Raw genomic sequence first — 17,820 nt, 5'->3', positions numbered from 1 at the left:
CATAATGCTGAATGGGATTCAGTCAACCACCTGACACAGAAAAAGGTCAACCCGCAGGGGCAGTCTGTGTGTATATTGTTCACTTATTACTAAAGGCATTTATAGCCAGCCCATTAGGCAAAAAGGCACTCAGAGTAGCTTCATACCGAGTCACACCACTGGTCATTCTGGCTCAGTATTATCCATACTGATTGGCAGCAGCTCCTGGAGATGCTGGGGATTGAACCGGCGACCTTCCTCATGGCAAAGTGGTTATTCTACCACTAAGCTCTGGCCCTTCCCCAATGCATTGCAACTACACTTACTCCATGCATATCCCACCTTTGTTTCATGATGGATCTCAAGGCAGCGTACATGAGGCATCTGTAGTTCTTGGGAAGAACTGCAAGCTCAGTAGCAGAGTGTAACACCTTGCATGATGAAAGTTGCAGGTTCAACTCCTGGTGTCCCCAGGTAGGGCAGGGAAAAGCTCCTGCCTGAAACCCTGGAGAGATGCTGCTGGTCAAAGCAGACAATGCAGGATGAACTAGGGCCAATGGTCTGACTTGGTATAAGGCTGCTTCCTACCTTCCCAGGGAGTCTCCCACCCAAGCTGCTGCCTACTAGCCATGATGGCTCAATGCTTGTGGGCTCCCCATGTGGCACCTGGCTGGCTGCTTTGGGGAATAGAGGGGCCTTTTGGTCGGACCTATCAGAACACTTCTTGAGAGCTGCTGTGAGTCAAGGTAGGCCAGGGATGGGGAGATCAGAGGCCGTCCAGATGTTGCTGGACTCCAACTTCCATCAGCCCCAACCAGCATGGCCAGTGGGGTCAAGTGTGATGGAAGCACACTTGGAGCACAACAACATTTGGAGGGAAACAAGCTCCCCATCCCTGGAGTGGACAGCACTGAGCTTGATAGACTTGCCAACCAAGTCAGCACAAAGCGCCTTCATATAACAGTCCAAGCTAATGCTCTTCCCAAGCTGACTGCACACTGCAGAAGATGCCACAGCACCTTTCACAGCCGAGAAAGAGGTATTCCTTCGCAGACAAGTCAAGGCAGGAAAATAATCCCTGGAGGTTCAAAAGTTGGAAAGCCATGGCAATGCACTTACCTGCTGGAAATGCTGTCCCTCCTGCTTCTCACTTCCCCATTGACTTCCTGATCGTCGGGGTGGTGCTCTGTCGCAGCAGCAGCCTGCAGCACTTCCCTGATGGAAGGAAACTGTCCAACTGCATCCAAAGGGACCTCCTGGCCATTTACAGTCAGCGAAGTGCCCTGCCTGCTTTCGGAATTGAGCAAAGCGCCATAGGGCCCCCTTCCCGATAAACTACCGTGTTTCTCATATTTTAAGGCATCCCCAAAAAATAAGCCATGACAGGATTTCTAAGGGTTGGTGAAAAATAAGACATACCCCGAAAATAAGCCATGTCGTGTAGCCCTGACCGAGCGAGAGGCGAAGGCGCGGGACCCAGCAGGAGCTCCCTGCCTGCTTCCCCGAGCCGTCGCGCATCGGGGGACAGAGCCGAAGATCGGCGGGCGCTCCTTGCTGGGCTTGACAAGCCCGGCAAACAGCGCCCGCCGATCTTCGGACCTGTCCTGTGTGACAGGCGGGGGTGGGGGGGGAAGCGGAGATCGTTCTCCGCTCTCCCCCCACCCCCGCCTGTCACCAAAGATCGGCGGGCGCTGCTTGCTGGGCTTGACAAGCCCGGCAAACAGCGCCCGCCGATCTTCGGACCTGTCCTGTGTGACAGGCGGGGGTGGGGGGGGAAGCGGAGATCGTTCTCCGCTCTCCCCCCACCCCCGCCTGTCACCAAAGATCGGCGGGCGCTGTTTGCTGGGCTTGACAAGCCCGGCAAACAGCGCCCGCCGATCTTCGGACCTGTCCTGTGTGACAGGCGGGGGTGGGGGGGGAAGCGGAGATCGTTCTCCGCTCTCCCCCCACCCCCGCCTGTCACCAAAGATCGGCGGGCGCTGTTTGCTGGGCTTGACAAGCCCGGCAAACAGCGCCCGCCGATCTTCGGACCTGTCCTGTGTGACAGGCGGGGGGGAAGCGGAGATCGTTCTCCGCTCTCCCCCCACCCCCGCCTGTCACCAAAGATCGGCGGGCGCTGTTTGCTGGGCTTGACAAGCCCGGCAAACAGCGCCCGCCGATCTTCGGACCTGTCCTGTGTGACAGGCGGGGGTGGGGGGGAAGCGGAGATCGTTCTCCGCTCTCCCCCCACCCCCGCCTGTCACCAAAGATCGGCGGGCGCTGTTTGCTGGGCTTGACAAGCCCGGCAAACAGCGCCCGCCGATCTTCGGACCTGTCCTGTGTGACAGGCGGGGGTGGGGGTGGGGAAGCGGAGATCGTTCTCCGCTCTCCCCCCACCCCCGCCTGTCACCAAAGATCGGCGGGCGCTGTTTGCTGGGCTTGACAAGCCCGGCAAACAGCGCCCGCCGATCTTCGGACCTGTCCTGTGTGACAGGCGGGGGGGAAGCGGAGATCGTTCTCCGCTCTCCCCCCACCCCCGCCTGTCACCAAAGATCGGCGGGCGCTGTTTGCTGGGCTTGACAAGCCCGGCAAACAGCGCCCGCCGATCTTCGGACCTGTCCTGTGTGACAGGCGGGGGTGGGGGGGGAAGCGGAGATCGTTCTCCGCTCTCCCCCCACCCCCGCCTGTCACCAAAGATCGGCGGGCGCTGTTTGCTGGGCTTGACAAGCCCGGCAAACAGCGCCCGCCGATCTTCGGACCTGTCCTGTGTGACAGGCGGGGGTGGGGGTGGGGAAGCGGAGATCGTTCTCCGCTCTCCCCCCACCCCCGCCTGTCACCAAAGATCGGCGGGCGCTGTTTGCTGGGCTTGACAAGCCCGGCAAACAGCGCCCGCCGATCTTCGGACCTGTCCTGTGTGACAGGCGGGGGTGGGGGGGGAAGCGGAGATCGTTCTCCGCTCTCCCCCCACCCCCGCCTGTCACCAAAGATCGGCGGGCGCTGTTTGCTGGGCTTGACAAGCCCGGCAAACAGCGCCCGCCGATCTTCGGACCTGTCCTGTGTGACAGGCGGGGGGGAAGCGGAGATCGTTCTCCGCTCTCCCCCCACCCCCGCCTGTCACCAAAGATCGGCGGGCGCTGTTTGCTGGGCTTGACAAGCCCGGCAAACAGCGCCCGCCGATCTTCGGACCTGTCCTGTGTGACAGGCGGGGGTGGGGGGGAAGCGGAGATCGTTCTCCGCTCTCCCCCCACCCCCGCCTGTCACCAAAGATCGGCGGGCGCTGTTTGCTGGGCTTGACAAGCCCGGCAAACAGCGCCCGCCGATCTTCGGACCTGTCCTGTGTGACAGGCGGGGGTGGGGGTGGGGAAGCGGAGATCGTTCTCCGCTCTCCCCCCACCCCCGCCTGTCACCAAAGATCGGCGGGCGCTGTTTGCTGGGCTTGACAAGCCCGGCAAACAGCGCCCGCTGATCTTCGGCCCTGTGCTGTGTGACAGGCGGGGGTGGGGGAGAAGCGGAGATCGTTCTCCGCTCTCCCCCCACCCCCTCCTGTCACCAAAGATCGGCGGGCGCTCCTTGCTGGGCTTGACAAGCCCGGCAAACAGCGCCCGCCGATCTTCGGACCTGTCCTGTGTGGCAGGCGGGGGTGGGGGAGAAGCGGAGATCGTTCTCCGCTCTCCCCCCATCCCCGCCTGTCACCGAAGATCGGCGGGCACTCCTAGCTGGGCTTGACAAGCCCGGCAAACAGCGCCCGCCGACCTGTGCTGTGTGACAGGCGGGGGTGGGGGGGAAGCGGAGATCGTTCTCCGCTCTCCGCCCACCCCCGCCTGTCACCGAAGATCGGCGGGCGCTGTTTGCTGGGCTTGACAAGCCCGGCAAACAGCGCCCGCCGATCTTCGGACCTGTCCTGTGTGACAGGCGGGGGTGGGGGGGGGAAGCGGAGATCGTTCTCCGCTCTCCCCCCACCCCCGCCTGTCACCAAAGATCGGCGGGCGCTCCTTGCTGGGCTTGACAAGCCCGGCAAACAGCGCCCGCCGATCTTCGGACCTGTCCTGTGTGACAGGCGGGGGTGGGGGGGAAGCGGAGATCGTGCTCCGCTCTCCCCCCACCCCCGCCTGTCACCAAAGATCGGCGGGCGCTGTTTGCTGGGCTTGACAAGCCCGGCAAACAGCGCCCGCCGATCTTCGGACCTGTCCTGTGTGACAGGCGGGGGTGGGGGGGAAGCGGAGATCGTTCTCCGCTCTCCCCCCACCCCCGCCTGTCACCAAAGATCGGCGGGCGCTCCTTGCTGGGCTTGACAAGCCCGGCAAACAGCGCCCGCCGATCTTCGGACCTGTCCTGTGTGACAGGCGGGGGTGGGGGGGAAGCGGAGATCGTGCTCCGCTCTCCCCCCACCCCCGCCTGTCACCAAAGATCGGCGGGCGCTGTTTGCTGGGCTTGACAAGCCCGGCAAACAGCGCCCGCCGATCTTCGGCCCTGTGCTGTGTGACAGGCGGGGGTGGGGGGGGAAGCGGAGATCGTTCTCCGCTCTTCCCCCATCCCCGCCTGTCACCGAAGATCGGCGGTCGCTCCTAGCTGGGCTTGACAAGCCCGGCAAACAGCGCCCGCCGACCTGTGCTGTGTGACAGGCGGGGGTGGGGGAGAAGCGGAGATCGTTCTCCGCTCTCCCCCCATCCCCGCCTGTCACCGAAGATCGGCGGGCGCTCCTAGCTGGGCTTGACAAGCCCGGCAAACAGCGCCCGCCGATCTTCGGACCTGTCCTGTGTGACAGGCGGGGGTGGGGGTGGGGAAGCGGAGATCGTTCTCCGCTCTCCCCCCACCCCCGCCTGTCACCAAAGATCGGCGGGCGCTGTTTGCTGGGCTTGACAAGCCCGGCAAACAGCGCCCGCCGATCTTCGGACCTGTCCTGTGTGACAGGCGGGGGTGGGGGGGGAAGCGGAGATCGTTCTCCGCTCTCCCCCCACCCCCGCCTGTCACCAAAGATCGGCGGGCGCTGTTTGCTGGGCTTGACAAGCCCGGCAAACAGCGCCCGCCGATCTTCGGCCCTGTGCTGTGTGACAGGCGGGGGTGGGGGAGAAGCGGAGATCGTTCTCCGCTCTCCCCCCACCCCCTCCTGTCACCAAAGATCGGCGGGCGCTCCTTGCTGGGCTTGACAAGCCCGGCAAACAGCGCCCGCCGATCTTCGGACCTGTCCTGTGTGGCAGGCGGGGGTGGGGGAGAAGCGGAGATCGTTCTCCGCTCTCCCCCCATCCCCGCCTGTCACCGAAGATCGGCGGGCGCTCCTAGCTGGGCTTGACAAGCCCGGCAAACAGCGCCCGCCGACCTGTGCTGTGTGACAGGCGGGGGTGGGGGAGAAGCGGAGATCGTTCTCCGCTCTCCGCCCACCCCCGCCTGTCACCGAAGATCGGCGGGCGCTCCTAGCTGGGCTTGACAAGTCCGGCAAACAGCGCCCGCCAACCTGTGCTGTGTGACAGGCGGGGGTGGGGGGGAAGCGGAGATCGTTCTCCGCTCTCCCCCCACCCCCGCCTGTCACCAAAGATCGGCGGGCGCTGTTTGCTGGGCTTGACAAGCCCGGCAAACAGCGCCCGCCGATCTTCGGCCCTGTGCTGTGTGACAGGCGGGGGTGGGGGGGGAAGTGGAGATCGTTCTCCGCTCTTCCCCCATCCCCGCCTGTCACCGAAGATCGGCGGTCGCTCCTAGCTGGGCTTGACAAGCCCGGCAAACAGCGCCCGCCGACCTGTGCTGTGTGACAGGCGGGGGTGGGGGAGAAGCGGAGATCGTTCTCCGCTCTCCCCCCATCCCCGCCTGTCACCGAAGATCGGCGGGCGCTCCTAGCTGGGCTTGACAAGCCCGGCAAACAGCGCCCGCCGACCTGTGCTGTGTGACAGGCGGGGGTGGGGGGAAGCGGAGATCGTTCTCCGCTCTCCGCCCACCCCCGCCTGTCACCGAAGATCGGCGGGCGCTGTTTGCTGGGCTTGACAAGCCCGGCAAACAGCGCCCGCGTGCACTTTATTAAAAAATAAGACATCCCTCAAAAATAAGCCATGTCGTGTTTTTTTGAAGAAAAAATTAATATAAGACATGACTTATAATATGAGAAACACGGTACTGTACGTAGAACTGTCGCTCTCGTTGCCGTCCAGCCTCAATCCTACTTCACTTCCGTCAATATCAGAGATGCTGTCTCCGGCCAGGGAGGAATTCTCCAGCTGGTCATCCGGATCGGGAGTTAGCCTGATCTCAGACACAACCGATGTCAGGCTGCTTCGATTCTGCTTCAGGGAGCCACTTGGTGAATCAAGCGGAACATGCCCCTCTGCATCTTCAGTTCTATAGTCTGCCAGAGACCGGATTCTACTTGACCTGTTGGATTTAGAACTTTTCCTTTCTTTTGATTGTGTCGGAAGCCCCAGGCTTCCCAGTTTTGGTCCCCGCGGGACGCTGGTTCGCAAGAATGAGTATTCTTTTGTCATAGACACAGTGCTGGCCCTCGGCAAAGTCTCTGGATGGAACATCAGCTCAGGATCGAGGGTACTGGAGGGGCGGCTTTTAGCTGTAGACTGCTTGGACAAGAAAAAGAAGGTGACCAGCAGTAGTATAAATGGAATACAATTTCTGATCACCAAAGTATTTTACTTTAAACCAATCAACTACCCGTCATGTAAACAAATGGAAATAACCACAGAACGGCAACCAAGGTTTCTTTTTGAGGTTCCTGAATGCAAAGGTCAGCCTCCTTCTTTCAGTGCGAGAACTTTAAATGTAATACTTCAAGTTTATATTTAAATTTAATATTTAAAGTTCCAGCTTATTCCTACTTCACCACCAGATTTAGGGATGGCAAACACCCCCGCCACATCGGTATGGTTAACACATCAAAATGGCTCTACCTGAACGAACAAGTGTCAGGCCCATCGGTTTTGTGAAAGATCCATGGGTGCACATCAGTCTGGTTCACACACCACACAAAGTCAAACCATAGCTAAGAACATGGGCTCTGAGAGAGTGAATCTCAGCCACTCTGCTCCTCCTCAGTCATTCAGCTGTTGTGCTTCACTGAGCTGAGCCAAGCCATGGCATGACTTACCGTGTGTTGTCTGAATGACATGCTACACCAAACGATGGCTTGGTTGAGTGCAGCAGACGAACACACAAGGAGACCACACATTCAAGTTAAGCTGTGGTTTGGCTTAGTGTTTAGTTGGAAACAGCTCATTGATTTGAGCCAAATACTGTTGTTTTCCGTTACCTGTGATTGTATGGAAGGGAAATAGGGAGTCTGTGGCCCTTGAGATGTTGCTGGACTGCAACTCCCATCAGCCCCAGCCAGCATGGCAAACGATCAACAATGGCAGGGGCTGGGAGTCCAGCAACAGGTTCCCTATTGGCACACCAGAGTGGAAGTCAAAGAAGCATCAGCCTCAATGGCAAATTGTCCGCTAGCTTTAAATATAGATGGGAGGGGAAAGTAACCTTCTAGGGCATGCACACTGTATATGCTCAGAGAATAAAGAGGGTGAATCCAAGGAGCAGTTTACAGGATTTCCCAAGTCATTAGAATTCATAAACACCAGAGAAAACACTTGTTAGGTTCTTACTCTCTCCTGATGCCTTTTTACACGGTACTGTTTGAGCTGTTCTTCAAGGCGCCTTCTTGCCTGAAGTCTGATTTGTTCTTCCTTCTCTAAAGGGAGAGAAGAATCGGCTGAACCTACAGGATGAAAGACAGGTTTTATGTATTTATGGCGTGTGTGTGTGTGTGTGTGTGTGTGTGTGTGTGTGTGTGTGTTACTAGGCTGGATAGAAATGTATGTTGCTTAGCAAAAATTAGGGAGAAGGTAAAAACAGCAAGAGAGGCAGAAAAGAGTGACAGTTCTTTCATTTCAATTACTAGACTGAATGGTTGCATGCTTTTTGGGGGGAAATGAAGCTAATTTAGTGAGCAGCCAATGAGGCTTCTATCTACCAAGGCTTAACAGTACCCATTCTGTACCCCTGCCCAGAATGGGACCCAGTACCTCAAACACACCAAGAGACAAAAAAAATTTGGGATGCACTGTGAGATTGTTAACAATTGGTCATGGAGAAGATGCAGCTCAAGGGAACAAGGACATCAGTTCCAGCTCTTGGGTTTGACTAGTCAGCAAGTCCCACCTCAGTGTATAATTTGGTTACATTTCAAGATTCTGCTTGCTTTAAATTGGACGTAAAGCAAAGCAAATAGGATGCAAAGCAAATTCAGAATCCTCCATTTTTGCATCCCCACAAGAGTCAGGTCAGCAGAGTCTCCTCTTACAAATGAGGAACTGAGGCACTGTGACAACCTCAGGTCACTGTGAGCTGAGCAGAGGCTTGGATCTAGATCCCCAGGCTTTTCCTCCAACTGGCTATCCACTGAAATGCATCATCTCCCGATATAAGTTGTTCATAAAAAGCTGGCTTCAGTCCCACTTATATGTGAATTGTGTGGCAGGACTGAGCTGGGCAACACCAAACCTATTTCCATAACTCAAGGGCTAACCAACATGGTGGACCTCCAGATGTTGCTGGATTCCAACTCCCATCAGCCCCAGCCATTGTGGCCAACAGTCAGGATGATGGGTGCTGGGAGTCCTGCAACATCTGGGGGCGGGGCATTATGTTGACTACCCCCTATCTCACAACTTACTACAATATTCATGCAGATAAGCAAAGCATGCGGTTTTAGCCAGGTGAGCGTGCAGCTGAAAAAAGTGCCCCAAACCCCAACACCTTGTGTAAGCATTGATATTAAGAGTGCACAGTTTAGAACCCACAGCTCTTTCAAGCAACTTATTCACAGCTCCCTCCAGATTAAGAATACTGCCTATTGCAGAACTCTTAATTGCCATACTTTTATTAGCACGAGGGAAGGGGTGGGCAGCCACGGGACAAGTTGACTGAACTGTGGTCTCACGGTTAGATTTGAAAACGGATTATTACAATCACTCTCAGTGGTGACTTCCCACTTGTAGAAAGCTCTCCACAAGGAAGGTTTGTCTGGCCTTACCAAAAGTTTTCCCCCCAAGTATTTTAATTATTTGCTTTTCTTCCCTGCCAATTGATATTTTTTTTAATGCTGCTTGTTTAATATTTGTTTCATTACATTAACTTTTAATATTATGGACCATTTTTAAAGGTGAGATATAAATGCCCACAGATAAATAACTAGCTAAACCTCAAGTGTTTGGGGCTTTTATCTAAACAGGTGATGTTGTGCATGGTACAGGCTTGTAAGTAAGTGCAACAAACAGTTATCAGCCTGCATATCTATATCTATATCTATATCTATCTATATCTATATATATCTATATATATCTATATCTATATATATCTATATATATATATACATATATATATACATACACACACACACACACACACACACACACACACACATATATATATATATATATATATATATATATATATATATATATATATATATATATATATACTGGTCTGCTAACAGCTAGTACAGTAGTCTGTATTCTCATGCTGGCCAAGGAGAAGATTCTAGTAGAAAAATATAGCTTTCTACCAAGTAGGCTAGAGACAGGGCAATTCATCTTGCCTCTGCCAGCACTTTTATCCACCTACATGGAATTCCTGGTTACCTATGGCACCTGTTAAAATACAAGGCTGGCTTTATACAATATAATTATTATGAATTTGCACATGTCTAACTGGAATGCAAAAAGAAAAAAAAGGAAAGCAATAAAGGTCCTTTATTTTTAACAGTGTTGTAATGCCAAAATTTATTCAGTCCAACAATGTTAAGTAAAGTAAGTGTGTTAAATACAGAGTCACAAGCATCAATTGCCACAGAGCACAATTACAGTATCAGATCAAGCTTTTTTTGAAGTGATATTTGGAGACAGAGTCTGCAAAGGCCAGGAGAGTAATGGAAAGTGGGGGAGGGTGCTTTCTTTTTTCTTGGAGCAAGAGAAAAAAACAGGGGGCTCCGCCATAAACAGATGCTTACACAATTTGGTTTCTTGCATGGGAAGGCTTAGTTTGAGGGACTGCAACGCTTCCTTCCTAAGCACTATGCCCTCAGCACTAGCTCCCTGAGACGACTTTAGGTTGTCATGGAAACCGGGCACACCTGGAGCTGGTACTTCCCCACGTGGGCTGCCGTTGGGGTCAGAAGAGGCAGGGTAGCGAGATGCTGGTCCATTCGCACATGGCACCTCGCTGCTGTTTGGAACCGGGCATTCCCCTTCAGCTGGCACTTTGCTGCCATTTACACTAGTCACTGGAAAAGAGTAGAATATTGGGTTGCACTAGGTTAATATCCCTCACAAACTTAGGGGTGGAAGGATGGGTCTCCAGTCTGTTTCCCCTTCCTATAAAGAGAGGATATCCTAGGTCTTTAAAGCATCCCCGCTAATAGAAATGCCTTGGGCAAAGGCCCACCTGGTTTGGCTAGCCTGGGACCTTTGGCTGCTCAGAAGAAGGGCACTGGGAACACAGGAAGCTGCATTATACGAAATCTGTCAAGGGCATTATCTACCCTGACTAGCTGCAGCTCTCTGGGTCCTCAAGCAGAGCTCTGTCAAATTGCCTGCTCCTGACCCTTCAACCAGACATGCTAGGGAAAGGATGGGGGGGAACTCAGGCACAGGGGCCTAACGCAGATGGCAATTTGGTCTTATCCAGCAGGGCTCACCTTATTTGATTTGATTGGGTTATTTAATTTCTATACCACTTAATACATTAAAAATATGTCTAAGGGATGTACAAAAAACCAAAGCAACAACGGACAACTTAAACAAAATATTACAAAAATACACAGCTACCCAAAAAAAGTGCATTAAAAATTTAAATATATGTTTATTTTCCTTCTGACACACCGTCACCCTCAGCCTCCGGGTTCTTAGCCAGGGTCTAAACCAACTCTCAGCTCACCAACCACAGCAGTGGTTCTCAAACTTTTTTCTCTGTGCCACCCTTTCAGAATGAAAATTTGCTCCCACCGCACCAAATTTATCACTTGACGCTCTTGCTCTCATTTTGAATATAAAAAACAGGTACTATACTATACTACACTGAAACATTTGAATGTTTCTTTGATGGTCCTTTAATCTTCCTGCCACCCTTGTCATCCTCTCCTGCCACACCAGCGTGGCACGCCATGCCCTTTGGGAACCACTGCACTAAAATCTCAAAACGAGGAGAGATCCTGGAAACAGTGGACTTCACCCGTGTCTCTCGGCAGGCCCAAAGAGGGATGGCACTTCCTCAGGTTGTCCACTGCCCGCCTTATGTCCTTAGCCTGACTGCGCTACCTTCGGAAACACATTCCTTGCAGCAACACAAATCTGATCTGCAGAAACGGCTTACCATGAAGGCCATCTCCTTCTGCTGGCCGCTCCAATTTGGCCTCCATCTCCACAGGCTGCTCAGAGCTGTAGGGGCCCCCGTTGCTGGCTTGCTTCTCCAGCAGGATCACCGAAGAGTCCATGGCAGATGCTATTAAGATGCAGGGGAAATATTTCCCCAGCTGAACAAAACTCACTTTTCAAGAGAACTGCCGAGTCCTGGTTCTATCCATCAGAAGAGCTGCCAGCAAGGAGACTGTGCAAGAGGACACAATACCAAGCTTCTCATCTGTAGTTTTACAGCAGGCAACTCAATTCAGTCCAAGTCCGGTCAGCAGGCAGCTCTGGATTTCCAGGACAGCATTACAGTAGCCTGCAAGGGGGGGGGGGAAGCAATTACTAAGTTGCATCACACTCTCAAGACAAAAAGGCATTTTAATTTTTGTACACACACACACACACACACACACACACAAAAACCATTCTGTTATGTTGGAGCAATCACATGCACTACTTAAACCAATAGCCAACTGGTTTTCTTTACAGTATTTGGACCTCATATAGGGAAAATGGCACCATCCATACAATAATAATAATAATAATAATAATAATAATAATAATAATAATAGTAAATTTTTATTTACGGTATACCTCACCCTCCCCAGTCGAAACTGGGCTCAGGGTGGCTAACACCAGTAAAATTACAATAAGACATAAAGAAAGAAAATTAGTTAAAATACAGGTTAAAATACAATTTACATTTAAATTTTTAAATGCTCATTTTTTAAAAGGCCCAGGTCAAAAACCATAAGGGAGGAAAACTTAGGGATCAGACTGAGTCCAGGCAGCTCTGGATTTCCAGGAGAGCATTACAGTACACAATTGGTTCCGGAAGTCTGTACTTAACCTGAAGCGAACTTTCCCATTGAAAGTAATGGAAAGTGGATTAATCCGTTCCAGATGGGTCCGCGGAGTACTCAACCTGAAGTATGAGTGTAATTGGTTCTGGAAGTCCATATTTAACCTGAAGCATACTTAACCTGAAACTAACTTTCCCATTGAAAGTAATGGAAAGTGGATTAATCCATTCCAGACGGGTCCGCGGAGTACTTAAACTGAAAGTACTCAAACCGAAGCATACTTAAACCGAGATATGACTGTAAATGAGATTCACTGCCACAAGTTATGTAGGTGGCCACCAAGATGCCTACAGGAAGCCCAGTAGCAGAAACTAAGCTCAGCAGCACCTCTCCCCAGTGGTGATCCCATTAACTGGTATTTAGAGTCATCCTGAAGATGCCGACCGAAGCAGAGCTTGGGCTTAGCCTTCATGAATTTGTCTACTCTTTTAAAGCCATCCGAGTTAGTGGCCATCAACTTGTGGGTGTAAATTCACTCCTATGGAGAAAAAGTAAAAAAGCACTGCACTTAAAGGGGAAATCTGCCCTCTCTTCTGAATTCTGCGTGGCTGGTCCATCATAGACAAAGATCCTATGGCCGACTATTTGTTCATCTGTTTATTTCGTATATATATACTGATTTTCCATTTCCAAAAATATCAAAGTGCTGCACAATCCAAACTAAAATAATTAAAATAAGCAAACAACCCTGATAATCATAGAACATAGTTGCAGCAACTACAGCAGCCGGAATCAACAATAACAACAAAACACCCTCCTTGAACTTGACTGGGTGGCTAATTGGCAGTACAGGTGTTGTACGAGTGCAGCAGATGCCCCACTGAGCTACCTAGCTGCAGCTTCTGAGCCAATCTCAAGGGTAGCTCTTCACAGAGCACATTACAGGAATCCAGTTGTGAGGTTACCCTCAAGGTTCCTAAGTATGAGTCACAGCAGCTTAGACTATCCCAGCCCAAGAATGGTATTAATGACTGGGTGATCATTATCACAGATCTCTGGCTTCTTTAGAAGCCGTTGCACAACCTCCTCTTTAAGGGTGGCTGGAGTAATAATGCACCCACCACTCGCTTGACCCACCTGCCTAATCTAAATGATGGGGAAGAACCGAAGGACACACGATACAGCAAATAGCTACAAGCATTGTGTCCTTTTAAAGTGGAGATGCCAGGGATCAAACTTGGGATGTTCTGCATGCCAAACAGGTGTGCTACCAGTGAACTACGGTCGCCCAGGAGGAAACAGAACCAGCTCTGATTTTTGTAGGTGTTTATAACCTCTCAGCTTGCGTGGTAATAATAATAATAATAATAAATTTTTATTTATACCCCGCCCTCCCCAGTCAAAAACCGGGCTCAGGGCGGCTGACACCAACAGAATTACAATAAAACATAAAAACAATTAATTAAAATACAGATTAAAATACAGTATTAAAATTTAAAGTGCAGCCTCATTTCAAGTAGTCCCTAAATCCAAGCCATGAGGGAGGAAAACACAGGGGTCAGGCTGAGTCTAACCCAAAGGCCAGGCGGAACAGCTCTGTCTTGCAGGCCCTGCGGAAAGATGACAAATCCCGCAGGGCCCTGGTCTCCTGTAAAAGAGCGTTCCACCAGGTTGGGGCCAGTACTGAAAAGGCCCTGGCTCTAGTAGAGGCCAATCTAGCCATCTTATAACTCGGGATCTCCAGAATATTATTGTTTGTGGACCTTAAGGTCCTCCGCGGGGCATACCAGGAGAGGCGGTCCCGTAGGTACGAGGGTCCCAAGTCGCATAGGGCTTTAAAGGTCAAAACCAGCACCTTAAACCTGATCCTGTACTCCACCGGGAGCCAGTGCAGCTGGTAAAGCACTGGATGAATGTGATCCCGCGGCTGGGACCCTGTAAGGAGCCTCGCCGCGGCATTCTGCACCCGCTGGAGTTTCTGGGTCAGCTTTAAGGGCAACCCTGCGTAGAGCGAGTTACAATAGTCAAGCCTGGAGGTGATCGTCGCATGGATCACAGTGGCCAGATCGGGGCGAGAGAGGTAAGGGACCAACTGCTTGATGCGGCGGAGATGGAAAAATGCCACCTTTGCTGTGGATGCAACCTGCGCCTCCATGGAAAGGTAGTATTTGGTTAGCTGCTAGCACAACACTCCCAATACTTAAATAAATATGCTAAAGGGCACTCCCTAGAAAGCAAGGTTTGCTTAGCCCACGCGTAGCATTCAGAGCATACTAGCATTACGCTATGCAAAGAAACAGCTAGAGAAATAAGCAAAATCATTCTAAGTGACCAGGTGGCTTGATATGACCCACTTCCTCACAAACTTCAGCTTCCCTGCTCTCCGTTCCTTAGGTGCAATAAGGAAATAATACTTACTTGCCTTACAAGGTTATTGTGAGGTAACATATATGAAGCACTTAAAACTAAACACATACCAATAATGAACAAACAAGGTACAAAAGCAGCCAACATAAGGTGCCTCCAGTAGCTCTTTAAAGCACAACCAGTGTGTCAAATGGGCAGCTACGTAATATAGGACTGCACTAAACAACCAGATTGGAAACGGCAGCACAGAGCTGTATCTGGAGTGTGGATGGTGAAATGAAGATGCAAGAAACAAAGCACCAGACAGGTGCAAGCCCCAAGTAACCCACCCACGCAAGAATTATGAGGTTACTGTGCATGAAACATATATCTGTACACTGACGGCACTAGCTGGATCAGAGCAATGATGAGCCTGCCCCTTGCAATAGGCATAAACTATTTTCATTTGCAATTTGTACTGCCAGTTGCCTTTTATTTTCACCATTCCCCATGACAGCTAGACTATTTTATCCTTCCGTGCCCAGACAGTTTCACTTACAGAACTAAGCACTTGTTTATTGAAGTCTTGTACATCTGGCAGAGCAACCAACACTCATATCATATTGCAGACGAATGAATTAGGACAAGAGTGGGCTGTGAGGAAGGTTTACTGCCATGCAAGGATGGTCAGATTGAAAAGAGAGGCATGATAGCAAAAGTTGCATTGGAGAGGAAAGAAGAACCAATGAAGGCCAAAGGGAACAACAGCTGGCGGATCACATGTTCTCCAGCTCTGTTTTAGGAAGATCAAATTGAATGAGAAGATAGATCATGAGTAGAAGTCATGAGCAGAGCTCATGATAGCTGTATTGCACCAAAAATAGCAATCCCTGTTGAAAATAATAGAACACTATTATGTGGCTTTGTTGTTTAGATATGGTTTGTGTGATCAAAAACCTTGCATACTCATACTTTTCATCAAGAATTAAAAGATCACTGTCATTTATAAATATTTTAAGTCTTTGGGACCAAAGCAGTTATTGTTGCCTACAAAGATATAAGGTAAAGGTAAAGGGACCCCTGACCATTAGGTCCAGTCATGACCGACTCTGGGGTTGTGCGCTCATCTCACATTATTGGCCGAGGGAGCCGGCATATAGCTTCCAGGTCATGTGGCCAGCATGACAAAGCCGCTTCTGGCAAACCAGAGCAGCACATGGAAACGACGTTTACCTTCCCGCTGTAGCGGTTCCTATTTATCTACTTGCATTTTGACGTGCTTTCGAACTGCTAGGTTGGCAGGAGCTGGGACCGAGCAACGGGAGCTCACCCCGTCACAGGGATTCGAACCGCCAACCTTCTGATCAGCAAGCCCTAGGCTCAGTGGTTTAACCCACCGCACCACCTGGGTATAAAGGTAAAGGTAAAGGTGAGGGTACTGAACAAAACAGAAAAACACAGGCTTTGTATCATTAAACCAGTGGTGTAGGTTTTCAGGAAATGTAGGGTAATTGCCATAGAGTAACTTGCATCAAAATATTTTCTGGTGCTCTAGGGTGATCTAAATTTAGCATTTTACTCAACCACTGACTCCCAATAATTCACTCAGACCCAAGGCTATGGTCTGAACCTCAGCAGGTTTGGATCTGATTATTTTTCCTGGATTGCCCAAGAACCCTGATGAACATTCCCTCAGGGTTTATGAATGAAGAAACTTGAGGCAGAAATGCAATGAAAAACCAACAACATACATTCAGTTCTGATACACTCAGACTTCCAAACACTGAGTTCCTTTCCATCCTAAAAGTTAGTAATTCGTTCCAGCCAGGCGCAGAACTCAGCCAAAATCTTCTCATGGAGCAACCTTGGGCCAGTCGCTCTGTTTCAACCTCTCAGGGTTGCAGTACATAATAAGAAAAGGGAGGGGCCATGTACAGTGCCCTGAACTCCTATTCAGAAGGCAGAAAAAAAAATCACATACAGTATAAGGGCATAAATAGATCTCCATTGCTCAAGTCTCCATCCTGTTATTTAGCCACCTGGATGCCTCTCTCCTACACACACACAATATTATATTGTTTTTGTGCAAAGAACTAAGAACTTCAAAGCACATTATTATTATTATTATTATTATTATTATTATTATTATTATTATTATTATTATTTTCATTCCAGGATACATAGCCCTTAGGCTGCAATCCTATGCCTACCTCACTGAATTAAGTAGGGCTTACTTCTGACAAGGCATGCATAGGATTGGGAATCAATATCTTAGATTTTTAAACATATTTATGCCACTGAGCATTCGAATATTTCCTTAAAATGCACGACATCCACTATTGCATCCTCTCCTTCATATACAGTATAATACACACACACACACACACACACACACACACACACACACACACACAAATATAATAATAGGATTGGTCTGCTATTGCCCTGGAATCCAAACACAGTGGCAGAGGCCATTCCAAATATTTCCCAAAATACATTAATATGCACTAATACGTTCCCTCTCTCACACATACACACACTACATAGACACACAGAGAAAAACAGAGAGGGGGGTCCCCTCCCTCTCCAGCTCAGCTGATCTCCTCCGCCCCCCTCCTCCTCCTCAAAACAAACATCTGCCTCCCACCTCCGGCCACCCCTGCCCTCCCCCCCTGGCAGCACCCACCAACCCCAAGACACCAAGCTGCTGTGGAGGGGCGGGGGTCCCAAGCCAATCCACCCTCCTCCCACCCACCCCGAGCCAGGCCCCATTCCCTCCCCACTGACCTGCCCGAGCTTGACTCCAATGTTTTCTCTCCCTCCCTCCTGCCCGAGACGTGGCGCTGCTACAGCATCTCCAGCCAAGCCAAAGCGGCGCGACGTTTTTTCCCGTCCCCCCGGAAACAACCGCCCGGGTTGTTGGGCCGAGAATCGTCGGCGCAGGGCTATGTGTGTGATGATCTCCCCTAGTTCCGCCAGCAAAAAAAGCACCTCCCGGATCCCGCCCCCTGTCACAGTGCGCCAAAGCTCGGAGGAAAAGACGGGGGTGGGGATGGGAAGGAGGGGAAGGAGAGGTGTCAAAACAAGGGTGGGGCCGTCCCGTGGGCGGAACCAGGAAAGGGAATCGGTGTTTCCCCACCACCGCTACGCGCACGGCGGCGGACGCTTTATGTGGTCGGACCTGCCGGGAGGGAAGTTGCTCGGGTGGTTTTGTGACGTTTGACTTTCTGCCACTCTCCCTGCCTTAAACATTTGTTTTGTTTTTTGGCACGGGGGTGGGGGAATCGCAGAATAGGAGCGGTTCAGTGTTTAGGGAACCA

General features: G+C 51.2%; 1 protein-coding gene across 8 annotated transcripts in view; it reads right to left on the bottom strand.

Moving 5' to 3' along the window:
• Nucleotides 1-17,477, bottom strand: part of GOLGA3 (golgin A3) — a 58,002-nt gene extending 40,525 nt beyond the window's left edge. For 2 of the 8 annotated variants that reach the window (XM_035099314.2, XM_035099319.2), the window contains exons 1-6: nt 17,288-17,477; nt 11,317-11,667; nt 9,956-10,228; nt 7,551-7,663; nt 6,062-6,515; nt 1,099-1,318 (exon numbers count right to left, since the gene is read on the bottom strand). In XM_035099314.2, the coding sequence (XP_034955205.2) occupies nt 1,099-1,318; nt 6,062-6,515; nt 7,551-7,663; nt 9,956-10,228; nt 11,317-11,437 (1,181 nt within the window). In that variant the 5' untranslated portion in view covers nt 11,438-11,667; nt 17,288-17,477. Of the gene's footprint in view, nt 1-1,098; nt 1,319-6,061; nt 6,516-7,550; nt 7,664-9,955; nt 10,229-11,316; nt 11,668-15,830; nt 15,906-17,287 lie in introns of all 8 variants that reach the window. The other 6 variants (XM_060269507.1, XM_035099321.2, XM_035099320.2 and 3 more) reach the window with 6 other exon arrangements.
• Nucleotides 17,478-17,820: the final 343 nt, after the last annotated feature.

The sequence above is a fragment of the Zootoca vivipara genome, chromosome 17 (assembly GCF_963506605.1).
Source record: "Zootoca vivipara chromosome 17, rZooViv1.1, whole genome shotgun sequence".
In the NCBI taxonomy this organism is placed as follows: Eukaryota; Metazoa; Chordata; class Lepidosauria; order Squamata; family Lacertidae; genus Zootoca; species Zootoca vivipara.
Note: the sequence above shows the minus strand (reverse complement) of the source record. Positions and strands in the feature narration are given on the sequence as shown.